General features: G+C 39.8%; 1 protein-coding gene across 4 annotated transcripts; it reads right to left on the bottom strand.

Moving 5' to 3' along the window:
- Positions 1–509: 509 nt before the first annotated feature.
- pkm (pyruvate kinase M1/2) lies at positions 510–22,363 on the bottom strand. Of its 4 annotated transcripts, none has more exons than XM_008120543.3 (12): positions 22,216–22,253; positions 15,735–15,758; positions 13,265–13,473; positions 12,464–12,555; positions 10,197–10,328; positions 9,426–9,612; positions 8,864–9,134; positions 8,252–8,402; positions 7,465–7,617; positions 4,181–4,347; positions 1,841–2,022; positions 510–1,597 (listed from the first exon to the last, which is right to left on the bottom strand). In XM_008120543.3, exons 3-12 carry the CDS (start codon positions 13,404–13,406, stop codon positions 1,491–1,493), a joined length of 1,584 nt encoding a protein of 527 aa, XP_008118750.1. In that variant the 5' UTR covers positions 13,407–13,473; positions 15,735–15,758; positions 22,216–22,253; the 3' UTR covers positions 510–1,490. The 4 variants fall into 4 exon arrangements, with proteins under 4 accessions (XP_008118750.1, XP_008118748.1, XP_062819434.1 ...); XM_008120541.3 differs by lacking the exon at positions 22,216–22,253 and adding an exon at positions 19,516–19,607; XM_062963364.1 differs by lacking the exons at positions 4,181–4,347; positions 22,216–22,253 and adding exons at positions 3,493–3,659; positions 19,516–19,607.
- Positions 22,364–22,564: the final 201 nt, after the last annotated feature.

Raw genomic sequence — 22,564 nt, 5'->3', positions numbered from 1 at the left:
TTCTGAAACCATTGCTCCTCCTAACGCCATCTGAATTCAAATTTATTTGATGATGCATTGTGTGAGTTCAATTTCTCCGTCCTACATAAATTCTGAAGAAAGCTCCCCCTCTAGTGGGCAAATCAAGAAGTACTAACAAGAAAACTTCCATGGACTTGAGACAATGCCAAAGACTAATCACAAAACACTCTCCACTATGCTATCTTTGTTCCTTGGGCTTACATTTTTTGAGGCACAAATACTATTCCTCTTCCTGGAACTGAAAGTTGTGTAGTTCCAAGATAAAACAGTTTGTCCTTGGTCTCTTGCAAACTACAACAGTGTTTCAAACTTGAGAAATGTCATTTTGGGTAGAATCACCTACATGCGCATTCATTAGACATCTTTCTGGTGATGAAAATGACTGAGGCTGTTATTTCCACAAGCTAGAGCACCCCAAAACCTACAAAGCTCATAAGTAACAGAAGCAGCACCTTTTAAGCCAGGGAAAAAAACAACAGGCAGTAATATGTGAGTGAGCTCTGCTTTATTGATGTACAGTTGTACTCTACAACCTGTTACAGTAGGTCACTTATCCAGATTGACAGAGGATAGTGCTCTCAGGAAACAAGACTCAGATTGGAACACGAAACACAACACTGCAACAGGCGCACAAGCAACTCTTAGCAGCTTGAGGTGTGGGGAGTGCATCGCAATGGTGACAGTATTCCTCAGCCCCAAAGTTCCAGTACAATTTCTGTCCCAGTTAACTTCTTTCAGTGATTATCAAAACTGGAACAGATTCTAAGCACTTTGTCAACACTCATTTCCACTACCCTCTTCCAACAATACTGGCAATGAGGTACAGCAAGAAGATTTAAAGAATTTGTATTTTGGACCTTTAAGGGGCAAGTGAGTATGGTCTTTTATCACGGCCTACTGGAGTGTACATTTAGATATCCAAGTGATTGAGTGTCATGGTTTATGTTAAAGCGTACCAATAACCCCTGTATTCCCACAGCAAAACTAGTGAGATGCTGAAAGACCTAGAGCGCTATGGTCTAGTGGAGTGTTTGGGGAGAGACCTGAACAGTACAAATAAATCTACAGAAAAGAAAAAAGGACTTTGGGTGAGAGAAGCGAGACAGGTACAACAGCAAGCCCTGCACACTCTATATCAGTCAGACATACCAGGGGCCCTGTTTTTCTGCACCACAGAAAGATCGGCAGGAAAGACCTAGGGCAGCCCTAGTTGTCATGCTAGACAATCTTACGCTGACTCTCGACAAATAAGGCAGGGGAGCCTGAGAAGAGGGGGAAAGGAAAAAGGTTCTGCTTATCAGAGAACTATTTCAAGTATTTCTAAGATTTAGAATCTCTTCCCCCAGTTACTGCACTTGGTGGTGTTTGGCAGCCTCTACAGACAAGGACAATATCGCAAGCAACTGCTGATCTAAATGCAAGGGGAAGGTGCTTGAGATAGGAGAGGGATGAGGTTGCTGGGCAGGTGTTTATGGGACGGGCACCACTCGCATGGTGTTGGTGTAGCCAGAGCCTGGGCGCCACCCTGTAAGCACGATGACCAGGTCACCAGGCTTGAAGAACCCACGAGCTTTGCCTAAGGGGAAAAAGCGAACGACAGTGAGGACCGAGCCTTATTACTATGACACATATAGAAACCACCGATAATCTGCTATTGTAACTCTACAGATCAGGTGTATTTGCACTAATGAACCAAAGTAATGAATACTATAGGAAATAAAAACACCTCCATGTTCCTAATTCACATTCTGATAGCTAACACAAATTGCATTTTCTACGTAAGTTATAAAAGGAAACAAAACCAATGAGAGCAACCTACCAACATCCATGCCCATATTCACTCGTAGATCAACATCCTCAGCCCAGGAGTCGTGTGTTGGCTCCTTGCATAGCACAGGGAAAATGCCACGATAGAGGTGGGCCTGGCGGGCTGTCTGAGCATCACGGGTCACAGCAATAATGGGAGCACGGGGGCGGTATCTCGATACCAAGTGAGCAGACCTATGAAGGGAGAAAAAGGAACACACATATGGTAGGTTCAACTGTCATCTCACTCAGCAGACCGAGGCAACAGGCCTATGTGTTAGGATACACAATGAATGTGTTAGTATCCACAGTGAATCCTTGACTAGAAGAACAAAAGTAAAAGACCGCTTGTAACTGGAGTTACAAAATGTCACTGCTAATCTCACACAAAAATGGGCAAGTGTAGCACTCTAGATATTTCGCCTATGACTCTCATCAGGCTGAGTCCAAGGAGACGCTGCAGGGTACTGGACGATGAAACAAAATCCAGCATTAAATTAGACTGTCAAAAGTTCAGAGGTCTTCAGAAAGGCCAACATAAAATTGGCAGGCTGGAACCCTCTACAAGGAAACATCACAGAACAGCTTAAAGCATATCTGAATTATAATTTAAACCTCCTCCAATTTCACAAAAGTTTTTTTCTGTGGAGGAACTGAGCAATGCATGACAGCAGTTTCTTACCCCCGTGTTTCACCCTGTAAGTGCTTCCTTCACAAGTTTAGAAAAATAAAAAACTGCACAGCACACCTTACTTTCTGAACAATCTCTTGTTTTTGCAGTTAAGTATCAAGAAATAATCTGATGTGAAAGCCTAGCATTCCTTCCAGCTTCGAATACTGTAGACATTACTAGCCAAATAAATGGCAAATACAAAAAACAAATAAAATTTCAAGTGCATTCACTGTGTGGGCACAGACTTTGCAACTTCTGTTTTTGTAAAGCTAATTGTACTGAAAACCCATGTGCATTTTGAGATGGCTGCTTATTCAGTATTACTAGTGCATGCATCTCTCTCACCTACAACATTTTTCCACCAATACTTTGGTCCACATTTGTCATTCATTTTAACAATAATGCCTACTGCAACAGCTTAAATTTGAATTCAGCATGTTTTGAATTTATTTCCATCTATATGAAGTATATACTGCATGTCAACAGGCTAGAATTCACTACTTGTTTTAACTGCTCAAATCATAGCTTCCTTGCATGATATATCTTTTTCTCCACAGAGAGCAAAGAGTATTTTTGGTGTGGTTTTTTCAAGTAACATTTATATATACAGCTATGGCTCTAATTTAGATTTTAGAAACTTGCTTTTTTTTGTGTGTCAGGAGCGACTTGAGAAACTGCAAGTCGCTTCTGGTGTGCTTGCTCATATATACTTTTAAATGAGTTTCAAATAACTTGCATATATTTCACTATTAGACTAATTTTATGCCATGTTGATGCTTTGGAAAGAGATTGTACACATATTTAATATGCAAACAATATACTTTCCAGCTAAGATAAAAATTAAGAAAGAGCTTACACTGGTAATAAATATTCTCCTTTACTCACAATAAGACCCCATTATTCAACTGTCACATTCAGTAGTTTGGTGCATTATCCAGCCACCTGAAGGACTGAAGTCCATGTGACTTCTGCCAGAACAGTCTACCTCCTACCTTCCAGACTTGGTGAGAACGATAATGGCCCCACTGCAGCACTTGAAGGAAGCTTCCACAGCACCAACAGCGGCAGCTTCAGTAGGATCCCGGTTCAGGGGAGCCAGCCTTCGGAGCTCTTCAAACAATTGCCTGTGAAAGATGGCTGCCTCTGCTTCGCGAGCAATCTATAAGAGCAACACGCATTCGGAAGACAACATCCGCATCAGTCATCGCCAGTGGCATGAGTGAAGGTGGGGTGCGGTACTCGGCAGAGTGCCTACACTGGTCAAGCCCCAAAGAGAAGCAAGCCCGAAGGAGCATGTAACGGTGCTGCTGATGAGGCAACATCAGCCAAGAACATGTTGGGAACCCTCAAAAGAGGGGCAAAATTAGCACGTGCCTTTGGACTGCATCCATTCAGTGGGCAGACACACAGAACATTTGCCAAAGTCACCCCAACTCCATTCTGCCAGCAGTCTTCACACTCATCCATGCGCAACTGCCAGTCACTCTTGCTCTGCTTCCACCTACCTCAAGCTCTAGAAAGATGAAGGCAGACTGTTTGCTTTTATTACAGAAAAGTGCTGTATTAGAAACAGGAACCAATTCTATGACACAGCAACTTGCTTTTTGGAGAAATCTTTTAAACCACTTTAGAAGCGAGGATCTTATTGATCTTACTTGTCTGCCTTACTCTGATCCCTACCTGCCGGACTCTGTCAAAACTATCACAGCTGCAGCTAAGCACTTAAAAGAGGCCTCCACAGCGCCTACAGCAATGGCATCAAGAGGGTCCCTGTTGTTAACAGTGAGGCGGAAAAGTTCTTCAAACAGCTGGCGGTGATAGATTGCAGCCTCAGCCTCCCGAGCAATCTGTAGGCCGGAGGAAGAGGGTAGGAGGAAAAGAGGAGCAACACAAAAAGGAAAGAGATACACCAGAGTGATGATGAAATTAATGTGCAAAGAGAGTTAATTGCTTGTCAGCAGTGCATGCAAGGTCAAAGGTAGGGTGGTGCACTATCTTGTCGTCTATGTTAGAAAAAGAATCATCAGCAGTCAGTTCTAAGATCCACACTTGCTTAGTGGCCTTTATGAAACTAACCCACATAAACCACAAAGCAGAGTTGGATTAATTTAACTTTAATTTATTTTTATCATGTACAGAAAGTTGGGAAAAGAAGTCAGATTGGTAAAACAGTTGGGAGATTTAGGTTTTCTCTTGGCATCTCTGAATTCTATCAGACTGCAAACTCAATCATGACCACAAGGGATTTCCTATCTAGCCCCAATTTTAGGGCTATTTTTTTCTGATCAGACACTTCAGTGGTTTGATCCCTAAAGAAAGAGACGCTGAACAGATTCTTTTACTGCACCACTCTATCTTTTAATAGAAACCAAGTTCGTCACTCATTTGGCTGTACAGGATTCATGTAAACACAAAGTGAGAGTAGAATTAGCAGATAGCCCATGTACAGAATGCTGAAAATTAAGAAAAAGGAGCCTTCTCTGAAGGAAGCATTATCAATCTGGACTGTACACTGGGCTCAGGTGGTACTTTTTTCTCATATTAACATTACTGATTCAATCCAAGCGCATAAAGTGTGATTTACCAAGGACCAAGTAACTGAACCAAGAGAATTTCTTTTGATATTAACCTATAAAAGGGTAAGGTATTTTCAGTTTACGAACCCTTATCAGCCAAAGTAGAGACTTCTATAGAATTTTTAAAGCATGCAAAGAGGTCTATCAATTCAAGAATTATTACATCTAAACAGACAAGACAAGATTTGATGGGAGATATTTACATAAATGTTATACTAAAGAAATTCCATAGTACACCCACATAAAAAGTGATATATACTGCCTTTCTTCAATCCCAAGAGGCAGAATTAGGCAAGTGAACAGGACAGGAGAAAGCCAAGAAGCCTACTCTAGGAGCAGAGTCAACAGAATGCACAGGCAGTTTTTTTAGGAGCTTGAGATGAAAGGTGACTGAAACTCACCTGGGAATATAAGCTATTGTTGCACATCAATACATTCAAGGCTTCAAAAATGTGCTGGTAAACCACTTTCTGGGCTCTACTACTATGAGCTGTAAGTGAAAGCTTGCAATGACCGAATATTCTTTCACACAGCATAAGATTGGAATTTTCCTTCCATGTTCAAAATACTGTCTATTTCTTAAAGGAAGGATATGTTAGAATACGTCCAACATGATGGGAAATCAGGGAACAATATAGTGCTTGAAATCAATTGTTTAGATTGACCAGGATATTTAGAATAAACACAGTGTTATCAAGCAAAATTAGCCCAAGCTGGTTTTAGAATGATTTGTTAAGTCAAGGCTGTTAAACACATGCTCTCAGCGGGCATCCAATACTTCTGCAACCTTCCTGCATATTTTCAAATAAGGTTGCAAATCCACCTTTTGAAGGGATGATGTTGTTTCAGAAATACGCATGTTTTTTAAAAAGGTTATATTTTGAACTTTTCTTCCATGTTTTAGCTTTAAAGAGTAGCAGGGGAAGAGTCTTTGGCTTGTCTTTTCAGTGCTTTTAAGCGCATCTGTCATGAGTTCCAGTTTTCCTGATTTGTCCTTTCAATGCCACAGCTGTGACAAGTGCCACAATGAAAGCTAATGGGAAGGGGCACGTAAACTAAAAAGGACAATCAACTTCATCTTTGTGCTGAATACACTTTTGCATGAAACACCTTTCTGCAGCAGTTAAACAGGCACGGTAAAATTCACGAGTATCATTTAACTAGCGTAAAGTAAACTTAAAGTAAATGACAATATGCTATTGAGGTATGGAAGGTCACTGAAGTTCTTTGATCATTTCCTGAAATGGAGGTTTTTGATAGTTAGTGATCAGCCCAATTTGTACCAAACATCCTTGCATGCTGATGCCTCATATGAGCTGCTTCTCATATCTATTTGATGCCAAGTTATAAAAGGAGCAGACTCCAAGCAAAGAGGCAGTATTAGCACAATTGCATTACCTGAGAATATCTTTTCAGTAAGCTGGCTAACCTGAACTGCAGCTCTCAAACTAGTAGGTTATCAAGACTGTTGTAATTCACAGCAGACTGTCAACACAATCAGTACTTTAATTTTCGTATCCAGTATCAAGTTTGTCAATGAAAAACTGGAGAACTCCAAAGCAGAGCAAAGAGTATTCTGGCAGTTTAAACATGTAAAAAAGGTTACTCATGCACTTTTAAAAAATTAAAACACCGTCCCCAACTGTTGGGGATAAAGCAATGTTTAAGTGAACAAACAGCTGCAGACCAGGCACACTACAAGCCAATGCTAGGACTTGGTCAAACATTAATTCGCTCACATAATGAATGCAAATCATAAGTTCTCTCCCCTCCACCACATATGAAACTTCAGAAATGTAGGATCACTAGGTTACTAGTTATCTTTAATTCATGAAGAGTGAAGCAAAACAAGGAACATAAAGGACCTCAGGTTCACATCTGGCTTTACTTCAGGTGGAATTCCAGAAGTTTTGCCGTATTTGAAGCAGACTCAAAATAAAGGCAATGCTAATGCAGAAAAGCTGGACCACTCAAATACAATCTGAGGTATACAGTAAGAAGGAAGTTTCCAAACCTACTGTTCCAGTCTTTATTTTCTCCATAAAGGTAATACATATGTAACACTTAAAGCAGGCCTGTACAACCTGCAGCCCTTCAAATGTTTTGGACTTCAGCTCCCAGAATTCCTGGCCATTGAACAAGCTAGCTAGAGCTTTTGAGAGTTGAAGGCCAAAACAGCTGGAGGGCCTGCTTAAAGCAATGGCTTCCCGTATGCAGTTTGTGCAAGAAACCACTATAGTAGAATAGCATATAGTATATATAAATCCATGGCAAAGGCATCTACTTGTTATAAATTATTAAGCTAACCCCCTTGAAATGTAAGAGCTTTGGAGAAAGGACTCTGGGGCAATAGGGCATAAGGCTTGCTAATAAAAGGGTCTCACTCACAAGATGCTGCATCCGAACAGCCTCCAGTGGATAGTCTCCTTTGGCGGTCTCTCCGGAGAGCATGATACAGTCAGCTCCATCCAAAACAGCATTAGCCACATCACTCCCCTCAGCCCGTGTTGGGCGTGGCTTCTTAATCATGCTCTCCAGCATCTGAAGAAAGTTTAAATTAAAGTGTTTCAATGCAAAGAAGAGCAGATTATTTACTTGCCAAGAATGCAACAAAATTTAGCCCTACACTGCACATTACAGCCCTTATTCTCTGTATTTTCTTGTGAAGGCCTCCATACAAACATTTATACAATCAAAAGTGAAGACATATAATGAATTTCTAGTTCTAAATATACCTCTTAAACTATGAAAACTTTCCAATTGCAGAAATAAGTATTTTCTTCATTTCTTATTCATTATTGAAGAACATGATTTACATTCTTATAATTTATATAAAGAAGGCCTTCCACTTTTGTTGACATTAGAGATCAGTTTCTTTAGAAAAAAGTTTGCTGGAAACAGATCTTGTTATTTACGGGTTTAAAAACCTATCCTTATTCTTTCTATCTTATTTCTGCCTCAGGAACTGAATTTCTTATTACAGAAGGAAGAGGAACACATCTCCTTGTTAACTGTGGTTTATCTGTATATTCAAACAAGTCCTACACTGCTTTCTTGGCATACGATATTATGCAAGTATTTTTCACCAGATAACAGAATCCTGCTTTCATGTGGAGGAGTCAACTGGCTTTGTGTCCACCTGTCAATCATCATAGTTATTATTACTACTAAATACCTGAGTAGCACAAATGATTGGCTTGCCAGCTCTGTTGCATCGACCAATCATCATTTTCTGGGCAAGGAAGACCTTTTCAGTAGGAATCTCAATACCAAGGTCACCACGAGCTACCATGATGCCATCACTAGCCTCCATAACCTCATCAAATCTGAAAGAAAAAAGAATATTTATATTCAGTCTGAAACATTGCAGTAGTGATTTACCAATTACTTTCCTTATCCTTATTTATAGCAACCATAGCCAGAATTACATGGTAAACCTAAACATACTACAGGATTCTTCCTTATGATGCATGGGATAAGATCCACAAATCTTTTGTGGGTGTAGGTTGTTGCTTCAACAAGGGGAAATGGAAAGTAACTCCTGACAAGGCTACAAGACAACCCAGAGGGAGATCTGAGAAGTAGCATCTGACCAATCAAGAATACAATTTAGTATTCCAATTCAAAATTTCCATCCTTCAAGAGGAATCCTATTGCAGAAGCTAGAACACAGAATTAAACTATTGTAGGAATTTGACCTAATACAGAAGGAGATTGATCAGATAGATGGACAGGTTCTAAACATCAATAAAAGTTATCTCAACTGCAATATTTGAGACCAGATTACCTGCGTACTCCCTCATGGTTTTCAATCTTGCTAATGATCTTGATGTTCTTTCCCTTTTCCCCCAGCACCTTCCTGACAGCATGAACATCAGCTGCCTTGCGGATGAAGGATGCAAACACCATGTCGACACCCTGCTCCACGCCAAATTGCAGATCCTGGATGTCCTTTTCAGAAACAGCTGGAAGGTCTACTGCAGCACCTGGCAGGTTTATACCCTTCTTGCTGCCTAACATACCACCATTTTCAATTTCTGTGATGAGGAAGTCAGCACCTGAACAGAAATCCAAAAATTAGGACTGTAACAAATTGAGCTATACAAATTGAGCTTTGTGAGTTTTTTCTTGAGATTTCAAGAACTGCACATACAGATTTCGCATGATTCACACCTTACCCACCCATGATTTAAAAGTCTAGTATTACAAACACCACCATCATACAAATGTTTTAAGCACTGAAGTTGTAATCATTTTGTTCACCCTTTTTCAGGTCATCGCAACCCTGAAAGAAGAGCTAATGTTACAAATAAGTTAATTCCTTTATAAGACTTGGCTACAGGTCATACCTTTTTCCTTAACCTGCAGGGAAATAAGACCATCATCCACATAGATTTTGCTGCCAATCTCCACAACTTTGGTAATATTTTTGTAGTCCACCCACAGGACATTTTCGTCACAGTTCTCCATGAAAGCATTATCCAGAGTAAGTTTCAGAGTTGCACCCTTCTTGAGCTCCACTTCTGCTGTACCACTCTAGAAGCATAAACAAAGCATTAGTGGCACTGTTTGAGGGTCTACAATAAGGCTATAATACTAGCAACATCTTTTAAATCCAGCAGGGTTCCGATATTGTTCAGAAAGCCCCTAATCCATCCCAGATGTTAAGGGACTTTTAGTACAAGTTCCTACTTTAGGAAAAGGCTAGACACTTTCCTGTAGAAGTGTTCAACATTCCCTTTATTCATTAATGTTGATTTTCAGAGCAAAAGAACTTAATCCCAAGTGATCCATACAAGGATTTGTAGGTGTTCGTCATCCCAACTTGGTTAAGAACAGAATAGCTACTCCCTAATGACATTTTTGTGGGGTTTTTTAAAATTAGAAATGTCATTTTCTCCTTTGAACATCCGTCTTTAATTTGCATTCCTATCCATAGATCCTTTTATGCAACAGGTTGCACAAAACTATATATGACAATCACAACACTATCACCTCAACAGCCTATTATTGCTGAAGGGCCCTCTATATTCAGAAGAGGGACAAATGACACCTTAAACAAATTGCATGTAATAAATTACATGCAGCAATGGAAACCAGAACAGAATAGCACAGCTTACTCCCTTGATGAGTCCAGTTCTGATTTCAGGTCCCTTAGTATCCAGTGCAATAGCAACAGGTCTGTATGAAATTGGATCAGAAGCAAAGCTCTCAGTAGCTTCTCGTACATTCTTGATTGTTCCTGCATGGTACTATTAAGGAAGAAAATTCAAATGTTAGATAATAAAAAGGACAACTGGTTATGAACTCATTATTTACTGCTCAATTTTAGTAGTAGCAGCATGAGTAGTAATAACTGCAAGCAAAAACATACTGTGTTGTAATCAAGCCCTCAGTTCTAGCCAATATTAGCTTGGCCCAGGTCACAACAGACGCGGCCTTTGGCTCTAGTCAGAGGTGGCTCACTCTCATGATTAGTTGACTTAGGCTTCAAAGGTTATCTATAAAGGCCGGTTTGCTTATCTTGATCAAACACATCAGATAGTTTATAGGCATGATTAAGGGCAACTTCAACTAAAATGGCTTTCCCAAGCAAGACAGCAGCATAGGAGGCTACCGTGGCACTTAGGTGAAACTGGAAAATAAGCAGGGTCTCTACAAGTTAGGGATATTTGTGTGTGTGCATAATAAACATGTTAACTTACAGCACCGCAACTACAGATGCTATTTTAAGGTGACAGAATGAGCAGGATGTCACAAGAGGTATTTCTAGACAGAAACTAGTTCACTTCATCCCACTACCATACAGAAATTTAGGTAACATTAATTAAAACAGTTTTTGAAAAGCCATCAGAATACAGAGGTTCAAGTCTCCCAAATGGCATTGGTTGCCAACTCCACCGGCTCAAAATAATATGGCCAATGCACCAAATTGTTGAGTACTGTGGTTCAGTGCTTGGGAGAGTCACAGATTTACAATTTCTTGTTTCAGTAGGTGAACAATAAATGTAATAGGTCACTGCTTAGCTTTCTCTACTTTTGATTTTAGAGCTGTTCCACAACTTTCAAGTTGAGAGGTCAGTGGATTAAAGAGAAAAAGCTAGACTAAGAGGGGAAGATTTTGAGAATCAAGATGAAGCTCAGGAAAACTCCTGCCCAGACAGCAGCTTGCCTGACCTTTCAAAGGCTACAGAAGAAGTTCAGTGGCCTTTAAGGAAACCTACAGCTGGGAATGGGAGCTACTATTCCAGCAGCAATATCAAGAAGGCCTCTTTATTTTTAGAAAGGGAGCTGCCCTATACTACATATGTTACTTGCAATTCTTGTGACCTGATCTCGAAGACTATGACATTTAAATAAACAGGGTGCTTCCAAAATAGATGCATTCTTAAACTACGGAAAATGTATGTACTATATTTTATCAGACTAGCAAAACCTTCTGTTCATAAACTATTTAATTCCTTGTAGATCTCATGACTCTGTGGAGAGGCAGCAAACATACCCTGAAGCAGCAACTACAAGAAATCTAAGCAATAATTAGTAGCTTTCAAATAATGTTTGTTTCAAATTAGATCCCATTCCCATAAAGCACAGCATATTTGCTTAACAGTTTCAAGACCTTGATTTCTCACTCCAGCAAATATCAGAAGTATCTTGTAACAGAGAAGTGACCTTTAGTAGCTGAACTTTCAGTAAGTACTGAAATGGACACTGTGTACCCTTCACATATTTTTTTCATTCTACCTTCTGACATTTACTGTCATAAAGTCAAACCCTAAAGCACACAGTTCCATATTCCAAGACTCAAGGTCTTCTTGTAGATGTGGTTTCCTTAACAACTACACTCCAGCCTCACATAGGTCTGCTTATTTAAATACTAAGGGTTTTGACTTCTGCGATCCTTAGAAAGCAGACTTCAGTGTTTCAGCTGCTCCATGATGGAACTGCATGGGAACATAGTTTTAAGACAATTAAGTAGGAAGATGTAGTAAAATAGTAGAGGTTAGGCTAGAGATTTCTGAGGAAAATCCTCTGAATTTCTAAGAAATGCTATGGAATCCTAGGAGTTGAAGTTTTACAAGATCTTCAGTCTCCACTGCAAGTGACACTATCTCATCAAACTCCTACGATTCTATAGCATTGATCCAGGATCATTAAAGTGGTGTCAAGCTGCATTAATTCTACAGTGAAAATGAACCCAAAGATATAGTCACATAGTCTGCATGTTATTTATGAGATAGGATAGAGGAAATATCTGAAGACTATAACAACAGGCCAATTCCTCAATGACTCTAGTAACAGTAACACTAATGGAAGCATAACATGAAAACTCAACTCAACCTTGTCTCAAATCTTCCCTAGGTGTAGTGTTTAAATCTGCCCTTACCTCATGAGTTCCATGAGAGAAGTTGAGACGGGCAACATTCATTCCAGATTTAATCATTTCTCTCAGCATTTCAATTGACCGGGAAGCCGGGCCTAGATAGTTCAAAACAAAGCTTTATTAGCAGATGTCAGTTTGCTAACCCCACAAGATCAATGTAACGGAGATGAATATGTTACTTATTTATTGCAATGCTTCTATGACATTCAAAAGATTTTGCAACACATTAATGTGCATCTACAAATTTCCTCCAGGTGACAGGAAGCAGTGCTACTAACTGAATGTAAGTCCAGCTGAATGTTAGAGATACTATTCCAGTACTATAATACTTTACAGCTAAGAATCTACTACTGAGAAGACAGTTTTTATTCTTGGTTATTCAAATATCTTCTGCATGCTTTTGGGAAATGTTATGTACATTTTTGAAGAACAAGAGCAAACCTGAACTTTCTGGGCTCTATATTGTGCCAGGTTGAGGTATCAATTAAAATAAGGTGAAACATCATAATAGCTTTCTTCATGAAACATTGTTACTAACTATAGTCATTTTTGGATGATAGGTTAACTTAGTGCTTATTTAATGGGAATGCATGATGAGTTTGCAGCATCCAATTTATTTATTGTTTTGACAAATGCATCAAGGTTTTACTTGTATTATTGTAAATAAGTGTTTGCTCAAACATGGAACAAAGTAACAAATCTCACTTTGCTACTAGAAGTATACAAATAGAATTATTTTTTCCAAGTGAAACCTTTCTTTAAAATGCATTATAATTTGATCATTTTTCTATCAGTAGCTCATACCAATTGTGCAGATGATGCCAGTGTTTCTGGCAGTGATTGGGGGAGAATCAATGTCCAGGCGGCACATGTGTTCCAGGAATGTGTCTGCAAAGGCAGCATGCAGCTGCTGGGTCTGGATAAAGGCATCGTGTTCCTTAGACATGGCTTCTGGGGCTCTTGGGACTATGACTTCTGCTGCTGTTGCTGCTGCTGCTGCTGGAGGCTGAAAACTAAAATAAGGGAAGAAAAATAGTTAAATTTAAGTAACTTGGAAAGTCAGTATCCCGGTGGAAGATGAGACATGTTCCCCATTTATCTCAATTATACCTGCTCCCCTTGGTGCCAGGAAACATGTGAACAGTAAATTGCAATTTGTCATAACTGAAGTGATATACTAAGGGAGTATCTGCACTGTACAATTAATGCAGTTTGACACAATTTTAAATGCCATGGCTTAATGTTAGGGATTCCTGGCATTGTAGTTTGGCAAGGCACCAGCACTCTTTGAATAAAAAGGGCCATGTAAAGACCCTGTAATATTTCAACTCCCAGGATCCTATAGCATTGAGCCATGGCAGTTAAGGTAGTTTCAAACTGCATTAATTCTACTGTGTAGATGCACCCTAAGGAGAAGGTCTTATTCTGCATTATAGCAAAACACTGTGCCCAACAGCCCTTCACCCCTGTGAAATCATATTGTTTATGCCACATCTTTGACCCATTGTGCCCCACCAAAGAGCAAGGGAGGGTGTATTAGCAATTATGCCTAGTTGGCGATTCAAGTAGGTTTTTCAGCCTGAGGACAAAGCTGCTTGATCATGGAGCAGCCAACTGTAATTCACAGAATGATTGAGCCCAGCAGAAGGGCTCTATGTCCCTGTGACAGACTGAAGCTCTTCATGGCAAACAGTTATTCAATCTGCCCATGGATTTACAGGAAAGAGAACTACAAACTTCATTAAAATAGCCAGAAGATGCTTCTCCCAAACAACAACCCTGTCCAGCACTGTATTTAGAAACTTTCTATGTACTAAGCAGTACAGATACATATCGGGCCAAGGAGCAACAAAACTAAGAGGGTGCTGTTCCTTATTTCAGAATATATATATAATTTTAACGGTTTTAAAATCAAGCTGCACAATAAACTTCAGACAAGCACATTATTGCCACTACAAAAGTTAATTATGGGTTAATGGACATTTAAAACTAGCCCCTGGTAAGCTGGAATAACTAAATAGGCTTAAGCTTAATATTGCACTTTGGCAGGCAGCCTGCATGCATACCACCTTAGAAGTAACTGATACAAATAGCACCACAAGCTAGGTTAGGTAAGCAATTTCCCACCATGAGGAGACCTATTTCAACACTATTCTAGAAGTTGCCATTATTCTACAGATATTCTCTTTGAGGTGCCAAAGAGGCTTTTGTACAACTGCCATCTGTTCCACAGTCCGCACTGCCATTGTGGCAATTAAAATCTAAAATAGCAATGGCTGGGGTTTTTAATGTTGTTCAAAGTGCTTTTATATAATACTTGTTTATTGATGGTTGATGTTTTGCTTTATTTTTTGTTTTATCTTAATTTGATATGTTATATATTTTGTTTATATTATCTAATATGTTTTATTCTATGGTTGTAAGTAGCTCCAAGTCCCTTTTTGGGAGATGGGGCGGGGTATAAATAAAATGTTATTATTACTATTAAAATATGTGAGTGGGACCAGATTAGCAAAGGGCTAATTCTCAACTTAAACAGTGTTCAAACAAACTACCATACTATTATGGATTGATACTTAATTCAGTTAAGCACAGTAAAAGAACCCCCCTCCAATTTTTCAATATGGTTATTTCAAGCAGGCTTAAGCTTTGGGCAGTAGCTCTTAAATACAGCTTGACAGGGAAGAGAAGCTCCACCTTTTCTGGTCAGGACCTCTGCTGTACGTGCAGTTTCCCTCGCAGGCAGGGCTTTAAATTCATTCAAATAAGATTTAATGCAAGCAGGATTCCCTCTCCTCAGTTCTTCAGTTTACAGGCCCAGCTTCTGCTCCAGCTTCTCTTAAGATGCTGACTCACTTTCAAATGAATAACAGACAACAGAGGTCTCCCAAAAGCAGTGATTCAGAGAGGAAAAAACCGCTGCAGAGATTGCACAGTGGTATTTCTAGCACAGTAAAAGCAGGAGGGTTCTCATATTGGTCTCAACAAAGCCTTCTGCAAAAAGATATGATCAGTAATCTAAGTAGATCTTTGCATCATATTGTACTACACTCTTTTTTTAATTATGTGAACCATTCTGAAAACCTTTGTAGCAGGGTGCCCTATATGAGAGGCTCTTAAGCATGAACCTGTAGAGAGTCTATGGATGGCCTTCACGGGAGTCCAAACTGCTAGCTAACCTTTTTTCTGATTTACTTCCATTTACTTTCAAAGTTCTTTTGAGTTTTTTTCTATTAAAAGTACCATACCTCTAATTCTGTTTACTGCTACATACCTTTCTGAGTCACGGCTTTCCTCACTTGTTTCCATGTAAAGGAAAAATCGAAACCGACTGTAAGTCATAGATGACATAGCTGTTGCTGTATCAAAGACCACTTCACAATTTCAACTTCTTATTCAAGCCTTACAATGGCATCCTTCTCCTTGAAATTTACTTTTGAGCAGAATTAAACTTTCCTTGAAATATTAGTACAATTTGCATTTATTTCAGTTTTTTCAGAAAGTGGCAATTTTTGCATGAAAAAACAAGAGAGAAATAATTCTTTGTAAAGATTGCTTTTACATTCTATCTATGTGAAGGATATTTATTCCTATGCAGAAAGACAACTGTATGCAAAACTCTCTATATATTTATGATCATTTTTCTGGAGTGTCATCCCCCCCAAAAATGTTATGAACCTTTGCTATTGACATATTCTCAATTATTCAGTTTAGTAGCGTTCAATAAAAAAAAACAGCTATAATGTTATACTCACAAAATAAGTATCTTCTAAAAACCTGTTGAATTATAACCATCTTTAAAACTCAATTAAAGAAGATATTCTTATAGTAAAATATGTTTTACGGCAAGAGTAGAGCTCTTTTCTTTTTCAGATATGTTCTCAGGGTTTAATATCAGTGGAACCAAAATTACTTTAAAATACCATTGACCTTAGAGCTCTCATCACCTTAGAAAAGGAATTACAGTGTGCTAGAATAAAAAACAAAAAAAATCTTCATAAAGGTTTAAAAACTACCAGATCAAGATCCAGGAACCTAGGCCAATGTAGAATTATGTGCCTATGTGCCACAGAATTTTAAAATTCCCAACTTTAAAAAAGTGTATTCCCTGAAAGTCAAGTTTTTTAAAAAAAAAAAAACATGTATAAATGCCATGGAGCACAATATAGATTTTCCCTATACTATACCATAGGCCTGAACTTTTAATAATTTAAAGCCACATGAACAATTGGCTGCTCAAACTTCACCTGGTAAACACTCAAATATTGCCAAAAGAGATTATTCTAATATAGATTCAACCTGAGTCCATAATATAACACTTATCATAATCTCTCTTTAAAAGAAGATAAAACAGCAGGTCAATGCAATACAACTATGGCAGAAGAAAGTCACGTGAAAATTTAATTTAATCCTTATCTTGAATTGCTAGTAGAATACTAGAAGATACAGCATGGAAGATACTCCAGGTCAAGGGTTCCAGTGTTATAAAACATGGCTATAAATATTTTACTATCTGATGCAACCTCACAGGCTAAAAAGTGAGTAACCATCATATAAAAATGCCAGGTATTTTTAAAAAACAGCAGATACAACATGTATTTAACATGTCTCCACCTAATCTTGAGCAATTTGGAGCACATTCTAAAAAAATTAGTTGACTAGCTTTACCATTATTTTCAAAGCTGCCTTCCTATCATGAGTGAATTAAATGACCCTTTTACGCCATTAAGCCAAACAGAATGAGAACAGGCCTTCGGCTAAATTTAGAGGCACATCTATCATGCCATCATTGGTTGCGCTATTTGTCTGAGGTTTTACTGCACACAGAGACCATAGTGGCAATAGGCTGTTATTACAGTCCTGTTTGCAATCCTACGTGCCAAGGAGCACAGCATACTGCAGCAAGCCACAGGCATCATGGAAAAGCTGGGTGCCCAACCTGTCTGCATCTGCATTCGTCTGGATGGAGCTGAGCTCAGTGAGCTGAGCTTAGTAAGATACAGTCGTACTAAAATATTCCGGTATAGTACAGTAGTATCTGACTATTTGTGTAACTGCAGGTTTCAGTGAAACAGAAACAATATCATATTAACAATACCGTTTAAGATAATTCTTCTCTCACATATTTCAGTCTCTCATACACAAAGACAAATAATCACCTAGTGATTTTGTAATAGTGCACAGTTCAGTTTGTACTATTAATATAGTTGTATTACATGTATAAATCCATTATTAGATGTTTATGCAATGTGAAATATTAAGTCTACACTATGCAAAAAGATGTAACAAACTGTAAGCTACAACTTATTTAAAAGAATTAAATTGTATCTTGCTGCTTCTACTGCAACATAGCAGTTAACAATAAAATACAATGTGAGTGCACTTCATCAATTTAAGAATAACAGGAAAAGCAACATTATTGCAAAAACTCTGGTGAGTTTATAATGCTAGCTGTGGAGAAAGTAAAGACAAATTTGACTTTCACAGTTCTGATGTTCTTTTTTATGGTTGACTTCTCTGGTGCTGTAAAATTTCAACTTTTCCAGTATAAATCTCAGAACCCCAACCAATTTCAGGAAAAATTGGAAGATTTTTAATTAACTTTCTAGAAGGGCAAAGATCTGATGCCTTATCCCAGCATCTACACCTGTATTCCCTGATGATACCCTCCAGATAGGCTTGACTACGTTCCCAAGCTAACATGCCTATTTCCCATATATGACTGGGTAAGAAACTTTAGTGCAACATAACTGGAAGCACTAGGCTGGAGAAATCAGACCTCCAACTTCATTTGCCATAAGCCAGATTTAAAAAATAGCACACACTACAGGTGTTCCACCTGATCTATATCATGTCAGAAGGAACTTAGAACTTCCACATAAATTAAAGATAATTTTAATCCTATAGCACTACATGCAATTTGCCAAGCATTTCCTCTTCTAATAAGCAGCCCATGGACACGTTTCTACATGATGACAAAATAGTATTAGATGTGTTAGGGCAAAGCTTTGGCAAGTTAGAAATAGGCCCTGTACTTTCTGTTCTGTGATGAGTAAAATAGAACCACTCTAAAAAATAATTCCCGCTTCTGTAGCTGACAAAACTGAAGCAGTACATTTCTTAATAGTTCATTAAATGTGCCATTTGTTTAGTCATTTCCTTATTCCAGTAGTTGGAAATTGCAACATGACTGTAGTGAATACTAGTTATGAACATCAGTAATTCCTTGTTTTGTAAGTTTTTGTCATATCTGAGGCAATTTCACTTCACATCCAGATATGAGGGGCCATCATCATACCTGCATGGCTTATTTCCTCTGTGGCATGACAAAATGTCTTACCACCAGTGGTAAATTGTGACCTCAAAAATGGGCTGCTACCAGTCATTCTTGCAGATACTAACAGCTAATTTCCTTATTCAAGTCAAGTCATTTAACTTGCCCACTTTTTCCACCAAATTTAACTAGTATTACCCACATTACATGACCAGACTATGTTCCCTCAAGTCTTACTACAAGGTTAGCTCATTTTTTGTTGCCTGGGGGGGAGGTATACCAAAAAAGTACCCAAGAACTCTTGCAATATTATAGAACATTCTGGATTACACAATTTGAAGAAAATTTGCATTCACAAGTTGCTTCTGATGTACCAGAAGACTGTTACTACAAATAGCTTCCTAGTCTTCCTGTTATCAGGCCTCTTGATATGGTACTCCCTCTACAATTTCTGTGTCTATTATAAAGACTAATTTTTGTAGTCGGTCAATTCTTACTACACATAATAGAGACTTTTAGTATAAACAGTTAATATTATTTTGTGGTATGCCAACCAGGAAATGCTGTGTCTTCAGAATTGTAAGCAAGCAAAGGTTTCACAACTTCCCTACACATACAAAAAATGCATGCCTCCCAATTAAAATCCAAGTGAAATTTAATCACACGGTGCTAATGTTACATTTACGTAACAGCATTTTCCCTCAAGAAACATCCCAGCACTGTCATAATGACAACGTAAGGTGCCGGCAGTCACATTACTGCAAGATTTGTTTGCTCCTACTCCAACAAGTGTGAAATCTTTGCTCTGTACAGAGCTGCTGCAGTAGTCAAGGTCACCCCACAAAAACGCCTTATCATGGTTGACCAGTGTTCCCAGGAGTAGTCTTGCCTTCTCAGTGCTCAAACCAAAAAGATGCCAAGGTTTAAAAATATATTTGGAAAACCTTACGGAGGGAGGGGACATTAACACTATCCTACCTGAGCAAACCAGAGCATGCCTGCAAACCATTTACATGCTTCCATATGAGTAAGCACCACTGTAACTCTGTATGCCTTACTTCCAAGTAAATCTGTGTGTGCTTGGGCTGCACAAATGAAGGAAAAGAAATAGAAAGATGTTGATTCTTCGGCTGTGCAATCTGATAACACCCATAAAATCAGGCCCTTTGCGAGAGTGGCCCTGCCAGGAATGGCTGAGAATGTAATATGACACTCAGCTCTTCATCCTAGGAAGCAGCCTACTAGTGACCGAGCAGCTGCGCTCTCCATCAGCAGAGGGCAGCTTTGAAAGGGGAGAAAGGGGAGGAGGAAGGTGTGCAAAGAAAGAGATGCCTGGGGGATGGGAAAAGTGGCCATCATGGACGCTCTGGAGGCACGTAAAAAGGCCATCCCATAATTCTACTGCTAGTCTCATCTACAGCCATTCTCTCTGTGGGGCTTACCTACAAGTTGATTTGCCATTCAACAACTGGTGCAATGAACCTACTCTAGTTTGCCTAATTGTTTATTTTAATCCTTCCTTTTTCTAGCTATAGGGCCTCAAGACATCTAATAGCAAGCACAAGACAATTAAAATACTAAAAATACATTCAAAGATACACGTAAAAGTACCCAACTGCCCCTCCACCCAAACAAAATCCCCTTCACCCCACTCCTGCCTCCCGTGCTCCACATGTGAAAGGCAAATAGGACCAGAATGGTATCTCTAGGGAAGGAGTTTCAGTCACCAAAAAGACCCTCTTCTTTGTTCCTCTACTTGAGTGGATGGTGGTGACTTGAGTGGATGGTGGTGATTGTCCACTGTCCAGATGATAGCATAGTTCTAACTGGCTCATACAGAAGGATATGGCTCTGGATCCAAGTCTTATTGGGCTTTACCAAGGCCACAGAACAAGCCTGGGCCAACTTGGGCCCTCAAGGTGTTTTGGACTTCAACTCCTACAATTCCTAACAGCTTACCAGTCCAAAACATCTGGAGGGCCCAAACTGGCTTAGGCCTGCACTAGAGTGCACACCTCTTTTTCCTTCTCTCCTTTCCCCATCACCCGAAATTCTTCAGTTGGTTCCCAGGGAGTGTTACATCACACTATGTAACACAATTTTTTGTTCCTGGGTGATAAATGCCATTTCCAAAAAGGTCCTATCATAAAAACATGGGAAAGGTTTATTAATCTGCAAAAAACAAAACAAAAACCCAACTCTGACAAGAGGGATGTCCTACAGCACATTTTGCTCTATAGTTGTTGAATTAATATCTCAACCCATTCAACATAGTTTGCGGCTGCCACAAAAACGAAGTTTCTGTAGTACAACGACTTTCAAAGCAAGGACCATACAATTAAACAGGAAATAACGCTTTCAAACCAGGAACAGATTTTTTTTCAAGTTTTTCTAACATGGCGCCACTGGGTGAGATGGAAACGGATGACAATGGAGAGCGTGGGTGAGGGTGAGGAGTCACAGTTAAGAGATTAAAGGATGGGCCCCATTTTCGCACCTGCAAGCCACACGATTTCCTGATGAGAAAGGAACTTACTGTGTTGTGAAAGACTTTAATGGTTGCAATCACTGGGATGCTGTGAGTTTTCCGGGCTGTGGGGCCATGTTCCAGAAGCATTCTCTCCTAACGTTTCACCCACATCTATGGCAGGCATCCTCAGAGGTTGTGAGGTTTGTTTGGAGACTAGACACGTGGGGTTTATATATCTGTGAAATGATGTCCAGGGTGGAGGAAAGAACTCTTGTCTGTTGGGGGCATGTATGAATGCTGTAATTGGCCACCTTGATTAGCACTAAATAGCCTTGCAGCTTCAAAGCCTGGGGGAATCCTTTCTTGGGAGGTGTTAGCTGGTCCTGACTGTTTCCTGTCTGTAATTCCATGTTTTTTTAGTGTTGCTCTTTATTGACTGCCCTGACTTTATAGAGTTTTATAATGCTAGTCGCCAGATTTTATTCATTTTCCTTGTTTCTTCCTTTCTGTTGAAATTTTCCACATGCTTGTGGATTTCAATGGCTTCTCTGTGCAGCTGCAACATTCTCAGTTGCCTCAAACCTGGACATTATTCCACAGATATATAAACCCGGCTTGCCTTGTTTCCAACAGACCTCACAACCTCTGAGGATGCCTGCCATAGCTGTGGGCGAAACGTCAGGAGAGGATGCTTCTGGACCATGGCCATACAGCCCGGAAAAGTCATAGCAACCCAAAGAGCTTACTCATCGAGGCAGGAAAATGCAGCCCTGTGATTGGCCACTCTCTTCACACAGCCCCCCGCCCCCCCGCCCTTGAGAGAGATCTGCATCCTTTTAGGCCTCAGAGCCTGAGCCGCATCCCAAAGGCCCAACTTCCTCACAAAGGGCCGTTATTTCAGGCCCCTTTAAAAGGGGGAAATGAGGCGAATAGGGAAATATATGAAATCAGGGTTTGTTTTTGGCCTTAGGTTCCTTCCCCTAGCCCGCCTACTTCCTCCTCCATCCTTACCTGCCCGGCTTCCACGCGTCAATTCCCTCGGAGAGTCTCTACCTCTCTGAGCGGACGTTCCTGCCGGCGAGCCGTCAAGGTGCCTGTTAGCGCCGCCCCTCGGATCCTTCCGCGCGCGAGCCTTCTCTCCTTCTCCGCCAATCGCGTTCCGAGAATCCCAAGTAGGCGGGTCTTTTGGACTATTTTTTTATCTAAAAATCCTCCTCTTTTTCCGCGGAGGGATTGAAGTGATGCGTACTCAAAGTCTAACGGTCCAAAACGGAGGCGGCCAATGGGGTGGCGCGGGGGCTGTGATTGACAGGGGCAGCGGTTTGAGGGGGGGAGGCCTTGTCTTGCCTTATTAGAGGCG

The sequence above is a fragment of the Anolis carolinensis genome, unplaced genomic scaffold, assembly GCF_035594765.1.
Source record: "Anolis carolinensis isolate JA03-04 unplaced genomic scaffold, rAnoCar3.1.pri scaffold_11, whole genome shotgun sequence".
NCBI lineage: Eukaryota > Metazoa > Chordata > Lepidosauria > Squamata > Dactyloidae > Anolis > Anolis carolinensis.
Note: the sequence above shows the minus strand (reverse complement) of the source record. Positions and strands in the feature narration are given on the sequence as shown.

Bases quoted from the DNA above. Each gene is read 5' to 3' on its own strand.
- pkm (XM_008120541.3), bottom strand. From the start codon at position 19,592: ATGATAAGGCGTTTTTGTGGGGTGACCTTGACTACTGCAGCAGCTCTG. The intron at 12,556-13,264 runs GTATGAGCTACT...TGAACTATCTAG, and splicing joins TGGCATCATCTGCACAATTG to GCCCGGCTTCCCGGTCAATT. The intron at 1,598-1,840 runs GTAGGTTGCTCT...TTTTCCCCTTAG, and splicing joins GAATATGGGCATGGATGTTG to GCAAAGCTCGTGGGTTCTTC.